Raw genomic sequence first — 10,643 nt, forward strand, 5'->3', positions numbered from 1 at the left:
GAAAGAGGAATGAAATTGTTGTTGCTGCCAGGTGGAGTAGTAACTACAGTTACTGCAGTACCAAAGTTGGCCAATTTAGATGTCACATTCGAAACTATGAACCATTTTCAGCCCCAACTTTAGGTTAAAAAAAAAAATGTGTTAATCTATTTTTGCAGGTTCAAGGCGAGCTAAAGAGAAAGTGGCTGAGTATGTGTCTGAACTGCCGTCTGAGCAGAGATCACCACTTCAACAGCACCTTGGTCTCCAGGAACGGTTCAGAGCACATGGTACAGTTTCACCGCAACTCCCGAACCCAGTCCATCCTGCAGTCAGAGACCACAGTGCTGTGAGGACCTGAGGGATCCTTGGGAAAAATAAACAGTCTCCAGGTTGACCTGGGTCGAATACAGTTTTACAAAATGATTTTAACACAAAGTTGAGGTGAAATACAAATGGGTGGGACCTGCACATCGTTTCAGAGCAGATTTGGGTTTTAACTTTTAAACCATGACCACGGTTGTTCCGTAATCCTTAGCTAAGTAGATTTTGTGCCTAAACCTGAACAAACCTTAACTATAGCGGTGTTAGTTTAGAAAACGATTGTATATGTTGAAATGTTGAGTTGTAACAGTTTTGGAAGGCACTGACAAACAATGCCATCTTGCTGATAGTGGTGTCATATGAGAAAACACTTAACATGTCTTTATAGAGTACACGAACGAGCAACATATTTAGTTATTTAATTTGAAGGACTTGTTGAGGCTAAAAAATGATCAGGTGGTTAACTTAGGGCGCTTTCACACCTGCCTCGTTTAGTTCGGTTGATTTGAACTAGAGTTTGTTTGCCCCGCTGGTGCGGTTCGTTTGGGCAGGTGAGAACGTGGCAATCGAACTCTGGTGCGCACGAAAAGCGGACCAAATAAGCCTACCGAGACCTGCTTGAAGAGGTGGTCTTGGTACGCTTTCAATCGAACTCTGGAGCGGTAACCCTTACCTAGCTACTGCGCATGTGCGACTGAAACAGAGATGTTACAGAAGTTAAGAGGTCTCACTCTGTAGCTAAAACAGAAACCTGACAGCGCGTGAAAGGAGGAGCTGTAGCAATGTGCAGTAGAACAAAAATGTGGTGTTTTTTGAAAATTAAACCATGTAAATCTATCCTGGTACAACCTCAAAATACAAATATGAACCTGAAAATGACCACTTCAAAGCCACCATGGGCTTAGTGGATAAAGGTGGAACTGCACCCCATGGCCCAGAAAGACTTTTCACATAGACTTTGCATGGCGAAAGAAACTTATATTATATCATATATTACTATATTTCAGCGGATAATTTTTTTTGGGGTACATGAACTTACCAGCCCGAACACTTAAAGGGTCCTTCTTTAAAACGTCACGTTTTTAACATTCACTAGTAGCCGAATCCAGAGTTATTAAACTAGGCATGATGAACGCGCATAATGGATGCGAGCAGACTGCACTACGCATGCTCATATGACTGTTCTCCTGAGGTCCTGTAGCTGTAATAATGGATAATGCTAACGCTAATGGTTGTAATTCACCATGTGTTCTACTAATACATCCATGGCATGTATGCTATAAAGCCTGTAACGTGGATGAGAGATGAAGCCATGGATGTTAAAAGAAGCTCTGTTCACAAAACTGCAGGCTAACCTTAGTAGCTAGTAGCTAGCTAGTAGCATGACATAATAATTACATCTCCTTGGTTGTCTAAATACATAAGCATGTAAATGATCAGGAACAACAAAAACACAATGTTTAACGTCAGTGAATATTTTATACAATGAAACGGCGAGTTCATGAGTTCGTAAGAGTCTTGTAAGAGACACGAGAGAGAAGCTCATGAACGAGCATGTTGCTACCGGTTGCTACAACATCATGATGTCTCTCACGAAACAATGTCTGATCATTTTAATGAAATGAGCTGGTTTGACCATGGAGATGCAAGAAATATGCACTAGACCAGAACATAGGACCTTCTTCCTGTATTTACTTTCTTGCTCCCGCCCCAAGACACAGCCAACCAATAAGAGGAGTGGACGTTCTTGTGTGATTTGTAATGACACATTTTGGTACGTTTTGGATTTTTCCAGGTGTGAAACAAAATCAAACAAAACCAAACCAAGGGCAAATAACTCCAAGTTTACAAACTCAACAACTGATTCGGACCAAAGCAAACAAACTACAGGTGTGAAAACGCCCTTACTTTTAAAGAAATTTCTTTAAACCAACGAATTTTCAGTCAACCAAGCAGCAAAAAAGCAGGTCTGATACATACGTTTGTATAATCTAGCTGTTTTTGTTTGGTAAATTGAACTAATGGTTTTCAAACCATGTTATGTGCAGGTTAGAGTTTTCATTCCAACTCAAGGCAGCAGCATTTCTTTTCTCCAAGTGTGCAGGAAAAGGTGACAACTTGTTTAATGGCGTATTTTGTGATCCATAATGGTCACACCCACCCATCCGATACTTGAAGTTTGTTCAAATCAATGCTAAGAATGATTCACAAATGCATTTTTGACCCGGTCAGCACATGCACCCTGGTTGTCTGCTCTAAAAACACTGGTAAACAGGGTTGTTTTATTACTGATTCAGAACCCAAACTGTCCTGACAAACTGCATAATTTGTAAAGTACATTTAATTATTTGCTATTATTGGGAAGTGGTGTGCGTGCTCAAATCCCTTTTATCTGTTCTATGATGGTTTTGATACTGTGCTACTCTGTTATAATGAAACAATGCCGGTGCTCGGACTGAAGATGTCATGAAATTAAAAGAGAAAGTTGTGTATCCACCTGGAACTTCTGTTGAGATTGGTGGCATTATTGTTTCTCTTTATTTGTTGACAAGCTTAACACAGACACCATAGTTATGTTATTATTACCACAATTCATATTCAAACTATACAGTTTACACAGCCTTGGAGTCTTTGACTGGGAGAGGACAGGATGTATTTACAGATTTGTAATGTACAATTTGAGCAGGACTGAATTTTCAGTGGGGAGCCACAACGATGTGTGCTGATCTCCGCTGTAGGATTCCATCCATTCCCACCTGCTTATGTAGCACTCCCACCCATAACACTTTTTTTTTGTTAAAACTTCTCTGCCCCTTCCTACAGGGTAAAGTCCCATATAAACACAGAGGAATGTTGTAATCTGAAGAAATGCAAATACTCAAGATTTGGTTTAGTAAGCCAAATCTTAAAGACAAACTGAAAAACAAACATTGCCAAAAAGGCACTGAAGTAGATTTCCTTTAGGTTTACACTTCAGCAGCCATAGTGTTATTGTTTTCCATAAGGTTCCATCTACAGTATTGCATTGTATCATTCACAGTATGTAAAAAGTGTGTTGAGCAAATTTGCATGTGAATTGTCAGTTAATGTTTCAATTTAATTTAAATAGCCAACCATTTAAACAGAAAAAGTCAGTGGGTAAGTGCAAGAAACTGAAACTTTATTTACTCATCAAGAAGTTTGTTTTCTGTCTAGTTTGTCTGTCTGTTGTTGAGCAGGATATGTCAACAGATGTGTTCTCCAGGGTGTGTCATTACACAGTGACATCAGTGTCGAGTGGGGTTACAAGTGCAACGGAGCACACTTCAACACCCAAACACCCATCAGTGGTGTTGGATGTTGCCTGAAGTCTTTAAAACAGGTTTGAATTGTTGCATTAAAGCAAGTTTATAGTCACCAATCTGCTATAAACATTTTCTTTTCCTCTAACTGAAGCATAATCATCTCATAATAGTCACTATTTAAAGCAGAAGTGCCACTATTTACAGCAGAAGTGCCAGGTGGATACAGGAACCTAAAAGGAAAATAATGTTTTGCTTATTTATAGGAATTCCTTCACTTTTGTTCTTGCAGCAAGTGCAAACACTTCAGTTGCACAATATTCTCAGTGTTTACCTTTTTTCATTGCTGTTGGTAAATGGTTGTCAATGTGTCAATTTCTTGTTAAATCTAATGTAAATTTTGTTAAGAGATGAGAAAAAAGGAACCACTTGCTTTGTGCAGTGTGCTGTCTAAATGTTGTATTTAATTGTTGCCACAATATGAGAAATTCTGGTGACACTTGACTTAAGGTTTACAGAACAAGGGTTTGTTTTGAGTGATAACATTTTCACACTACTGATTATCACTAAATGGTACTCCCTCCTGTTAAGATCTTTGGTGAACAAAATACTAAAGCCGACCTACTGTCCTGAATAAGTGCCGTCATTTGTTTAGTTTGTACTATCTTTAATTTTTTTGTATGTCCTTTTTAAATGAATTCAACACAGCACTCTAAACCAAATTTGCACTCATTGACTTATTAACATTAACTAGAAGCCAGACCCCACTTTTGCCTTTGGACTAAATACACATCCAGATTAATTCTTTGTTGTCCAGAATTTGTTTGATGAAATCTATGAAGCAAAATGAAGAAATCATACATGTTTTGCCAAAGTTGGTAAATGTAGGCCACATAGAGGCAGTTAACGGTCCTGGAATCTCCTGGTTTTAAAGATACACACACCACACAAGTATCATCTACTGTACAGTGGACATTATTTGTTATTAGTCTGACAGATGGTGTTTCCATGCATGTAGATTGAAAATAATAGAGCGCCTAGGATTAAACCTTGTGGAACACCACACTTCAGATGCAGAAGACTTTGCACCACAGCAAAGTTCAGAGAATGAGGTTTTAATATACCCTTAAGTCCTACAAATTTTGGATCATCATGATTGTCAATTACTAAAGCCAGAAAATCGAAATTTTAGCAAAAGGGTTGGAGTTTGTGTGGTGAACAGGTAGAACGACAAACACTTGCTGAAAAATAGTGGTTTTAAAGGCATACCATCTAATGCTTTTTTTACAGATGTTTTTTAGGAGGATGTAAAGGTAAGGCCTAAAACATTGGAAAAGCTTCATCTAGTGTTTGATATTTGGTTTTTGTAAGCAATTTTTTAATGTTTTTCTTTCCGTTTTGATTGCAGTTATAGGGATTGAATTATGTAATTTTGTTTTGGTATGTATCTGATTGTATTTTTTTCAGCTATAAATTTAAAAGATCCTGCAAACTTGTCAAGGCAATCCAAAAATACAGTAATTTATAAGATAGATAGTTGCCATGCATAAATCAAATAAAACCCAATACAGCTGTATGCCTTAAGAAAAGTGTAACCAAATATATTACAAACAGGATGTTACCATGTTACTCAGTGTATCATAAGAGGTCTATGTGACTAAGTGGTTGAGAGTATACAAACACTGAAGACCATATACAACAGTGTTGGTTTGTCGAGTGATTTCATATTTAATGTTGTCTGACATGATGCTGAGTATCATCTTTATCCAACCCAGGTATTTGTATAAAGACACCATGAATGTCATGCAAAAGATGATTGATAAAGGCTATCTTTGTAAGCATTGCGTTGTGAATGTAAATCTTAAATATTTCATTTTTATACTGTTTGTGCTTTTAGAAGACTATTGATTTATTAATAATAAATTATATGATTTCTGGGAATGAAAGTTCGTCACAATCAAAATTAAACTTGTTGACACTTGGGGTGAAGTTCCTTAGTGCAACTTAAAATATGGGGTTGGATTTTGAGAAAACTTTGTTTCAACCAACGCCAACAAAGAGTTTGTTAATCAAAGCCCCAAGCAATAGTAGACTGTGAAAGTTGTTGTAAAACTTTAAACTGATTGTAGTAACATCCTAATCAATTACGAGCCCCTCGGACACTTTCCATCATGTAGCCCATCTAAGCAAACAAATACTACAGAGTTAATGCCACATTGTGTGGGATTCCCGATCTGACAACTCAAGACAGCAGTGTTCTTGCTTTTTACTCTTTAGTGGAGATTCCAGCTGTCTTGGCATCTTACCTTCCTCTGTTCTGTTGTTTAGATCCCAAATGTAGTTAACTGTAACCTCTCATGTCCACCAGATGGGTCACGTCTCTGTTGTGGCTCAAATGTCCACGAGACAGCAAATTTAAACAGTCAGCGGGCCAAAATTTAAATATTGTTTAGACCTCTTACGCAGACATTTAGTGTGCTTTACAAGCTTATTGAAAACACATTTGCAACTAATTTATGATAGATGTGGTTACAGCTCATTCTCATGCACATCATCAGACATTTGCATTAAAGGGGTGATAGAATGCAAAACCGATTTTACCTTGCCATAGTTGAATAACGACAGTTCGGTGGGTAAATAGGACATACATAGAAGCTCAAAATCCCATTGATACCCCTATCCTCTGCAAATCTCACATTTTCAAACTGCCGCTGAAAACGGGCGAATCTCAACAAAGCTGGAAGCTGACGTAAGCATCCCAAATCCTAGTCTTTGTCACGCCCCAACATTTGCATAGGCTACACCACTGACCTGAGGTCAGCTTAGTCTTCTGAATCTAGCTAGGTCATGCAGATCTCCAGAGGTCCGCTATTGAATTACTAAATTCACTTCTGAGACTTTTTAATGTGAGAAATCACCTATGTAGAGGTCAAATATGGGCCGTTTTACGAAAATTGATGGCTAATTGCAAATTTTGTCCGACTGTGTGTCGCAGTTCAGCAGGAGCTCAGCAGGCTACGTGACAGCGGCCGGTGCTGCCTCGCCGCCCGGCGTGTCCTACTTCATAGACTCCGGCTCACTGTGAGCTAGCTGGAGCTCCGTCACGAAGGGAAGCCCGCGGCGCTCCATACCCGCGCAAAGTCACCGGTTCTGGGTTACTGGACTACAAAATGCCGAGGCCCTGATGGAGCTCCAGGGCCTGCAGCTGGCCGCGATTCATAGGATTGAAGGGACAGTAGCAGCTAATGAAATCCCTAATGTTCACAAAAATGCATTAAATTGAAATTGGACACCATAGTTAGCTTTATAAGACCTTGGGGTACATGTTATATAAGTGGCGTGACGAAATTCAAACTGTAAATATACGAAAGTTATGCCGAAAGTGTAGCAACAATCTTTTCCCATAGGATTAAATGGGACACATAGCCTAGCTTGCAGCTCCGGAGCTCCGCGGAGCCCCGAGCCCCGGTCGTCCAGTAACCGAGAAACGGTGACTTTAACTGGGTATGGAGGTTGCCGCTTTGTGTCAGACTGTGTGGAGCTCCTAAAGTCCGACACGTCTTACTAAATTTGCAATTAGCCATCAATTTTCGTAAAATGGCCCATATTTGAGCTTTATATAGTTGATTTCTCGCTTTAAAAAGTCTCAGAAGTTAATTTAATAACGAAATAGCCCGACAAACAATGTATACCTTTGCAGTGTCTGAAATATGAGACCTGCTGTCTCGTCTCCAATGTGTTTCTATGTGGTTCGCTCAAACCAATCAGCGTGCAGCTCATCTAAATATTCATGGAGATACCATATTTGGAAGAAAAGCTCTTGTTCCAAATAGAGCCATATTCACAGGGTAGTTAAGGGCCTAATAAAATAGCATTCAGGCAATTTTCAGCCCAACCAATGTTACATACTCTATTAGGAGACCTTAAGGAACAGTGTAAAATACCCTATATGATCATTCTATCACCCCTTTTAACATTGGCATTGAGGTGCAGAATTGTCCAATATGAAATTAGAAGTAATTCCTTGGGATACTGGAATGATATTGGACTACATTCATCAAATATGTAACTAATTGCCTTGAAATACCGACTAATGTGAGGAATCCATGTTTGTTTGCTTTTTAAGGCACTTGCATATTATTTAGGACCAAGTCCGATATATTGGAGCTTTTAAAGTTTGTAAGTTGTAACTACAAATTAGGACGACATTTCAGGTCAGGAACGTATAATTACGGTAACTCCTACATTACTAAATACACACACACACACACACACACACACAGGTGTTTTTGCTTACTTTGTCTGATTGGACCTCTTCCCAGGGCTGTGCAATGTGTAAATATTTTCTCCCTGACTCTTCTGTTGCACCTGTTCACATTAAGTTAAGGTCTTAACAGACATAACTGAAAACACCTGCGAGGAGGCTTTCTATCCTCATGTAATCTCTCAGTAGGCTGAGGGAAGAAACCCACTGTCAGAAAACTCAGATTGGACAGATAGTCTAGCTAGCTGTCTGGATTTACCCTGCAGAGATCTGAGGAGCAGTTAACCATAGTCCTCATACTGTAAATCCACCAGAGTTTAAAATGCCAACACAAAGGAAGCCCAAGGCAACGGATCTCCGGCCTAAATGAGTGAAATCCGGCACATTTTTCGGCGGCAACGGAGCACTCCCGGAAGTGGAACGTCAAGGATATAGACTAAACCCTTAGCAACAGAGATGGAACACACAATTAAAATATGTATATAAATATCATATGGAGGCTTACAGCTTCTTCATGGTCCCTTATTTTTCTTCCTCCTCCTCTCACATGTCCTTTCTACATGTCGGCTCTATCCTCGGGGCTGGCCGGCCTGGAGGTGGCGAGCTCGATGTTCAGTCATCTCTGAGAAGACGAGCTGCCTTTGATTGGAGCTGACAGGCGGTTTGAGGTGAAGACACCGCTAATTGGGAGGGAGAAGGCGGCTGGGCGAGGGGTCCGTGTTAGGGCGATGACTGAGCACTTGGCTTCATGTCGCTGGTTGCTGTGTGTGGAAACCAGAGTCCTCTGGAAGGGGGGGAACTGAATCTTTACTGCGGTTTCTATAATGGCCAATAAGGAAAAAACTTGGTGGAGAAAAGACTAAAAATACAGAAAACATTCAGTTCTGCAACGGCACGATCTCAGCTCTAAAGTCAAACAGGTTGTTTCCAAACTACTCAATTCAACAGTTGTGACAGGACGGCATGTACACCACAGTATGCTAGTAACATGTTCATGCAGCTTTTATTCCACGTATGTTTTGCTGTATGCACCACATTGACTGCTGCTGTTAAAGAACGCTGGGGACCGCGGACGGAGGAGATCGGTGGTGGAGGTTTGGGTCATAAAACACAGTGCTTTCAAGCCGGGGAGCGGAGTTCATTTCCTGGGGAAAACAAAAGACTTTCACCCAGGAAACGCATGTTCATTCCTCGGGAGGAGTGCTTTGATCCAAACCTACTCTTTTTTTCTAATCTTAATCGTATCTAATCGTTTTGGTGCCTAAACTTAAATGTCGTCGCCGCATGATGCTCACTTTTTGTCAGCTAAACTCAACTGCCACGGCCCCTGAAAGGGCCATCATCTGGCGGTGCCCTGTAGCCGGCGCATAGTCACCTTTTGTCAGCTAAACTCAACTGCCACGGCCCCTGAAAGGGCCATCATCTGGCGGTGCCCTGTAGCCGGCGCATAGTCACCTTTTGTCAGCTAAACTCAACCATCAGCTCTGTAGCTGGCATCACGTTGGCCGACTAGTTTCGTAGAATATCATTTGAACCGGCCAGGGCTGGTAATCAGTCTATCCCTACTTTCTTTAGTGAACACGTCACATGGATTCACACATCTTTTAGACAGCATGGCATTTTAATGAGCAGTTGGTCAACTTGTGAGAAACGGATTAGTGAGCTTGAAGAGTCGGACGCCTTCAGCCATCTGGTTACTCCATCTGTCAGCGACAAACATCTGTTCACCAGTGACTTTCATCTCAACATCATTTTTTGAATGCTGATTCACTAAAACTCATAGTCTGCCAATTGTTCTGACACACAAACCTGTTTAATTGCAGAAACGTATAAAACACAATTAGAAGTCATTTGATTTCTCGTCCCAAAAATCATTCCACCAGCAGCTTTTCAACATCACTGGTGTTTATTGACTGTGAGCGGCTTTACACCTACAAACTATGGCTTCATTTGTGTGTCGCGTGTTTAGATAGAATCCAGTTATGTAGTACAATTGTTATTTAAAGGAACTTGAAATGGGGCCAACACCTGCACCCACAGTTTCCCTTCAGGTGAGACCTAAATGAGCTGCAGACTGGGTCAGACAGGTAGCTACATTATTCTGAATTACCCCGCTCCTCCTCTCAGGATAATCAGACAGACAGGAGGAATATATGCTTAATGGTGGAGGGAAATGCAAACAGTGGCAGAGAAATCCTCCGTCCCTTGGAGCTAAGGTCGGTGCATCTGCTTTGTTTTTTTGCAGCTGTTTGGACACTTTCAGGTCACTGCTGAGACATTTAATGTGTTTACCTATTCATAGGTTCAGTCAACGGGCACATCGCAGCTTTAGCATAAAGATGAGACTGAGACCATTACTGCAGTTTGTTAGTTCAGCGCTGTATTCTATTAAGCTGTTGTCTGGGGAATCCGAAGCAATTACATTCAAGATATCTTGAATTTATGTGTGTCGTCTGCATATATATGACGATGAACTGAAACTATCTTTCATGCAAATCCTGTCCATCTGTAAAATGAAAGGGGGCTTACCACATGCCTCGGTTTATTCTAAAGATCAAGACGTTATCTGCTTGCAGAGCTGCAACTAACAATTATTTTAATTCTCGATTTATCGATTAGTTGTTTGGTCTAAAAAATGTCAGACAATGGTGAAAAATGTGGATCAGTGTTTCCCAAAAAGCCCAAGACGACGTCCTCAAATGTCTCGTGTTGTCCACAACTCAAAGTTATTCAGTTTACTGTCACAGAGGAGAGAAGAAACTCAGATAATAATAAAAGAAATAATAAATCTGATA

General features: G+C 40.4%; 1 protein-coding gene across 1 annotated transcript in view; it reads left to right on the forward strand.

The window, feature by feature from the left end:
• The window catches only part of vipr2 (vasoactive intestinal peptide receptor 2), a 66,949-nt gene extending 61,560 nt beyond the window's left edge, over positions 1–5,389 (forward strand). Inside the window, exon 13 of the mRNA XM_078263756.1 lies at positions 159–5,389. Within this exon, the coding sequence (XP_078119882.1) occupies positions 159–332 (174 nt within the window). The 3' untranslated portion in view covers positions 333–5,389. The remainder of the gene's footprint in view (positions 1–158) is intronic.
• Positions 5,390–10,643: the final 5,254 nt, after the last annotated feature.

Source organism: Sander vitreus, chromosome 12 (genome assembly GCF_031162955.1).
Source record: "Sander vitreus isolate 19-12246 chromosome 12, sanVit1, whole genome shotgun sequence".
NCBI classification, from domain to species: domain Eukaryota; kingdom Metazoa; phylum Chordata; class Actinopteri; order Perciformes; family Percidae; genus Sander; species Sander vitreus.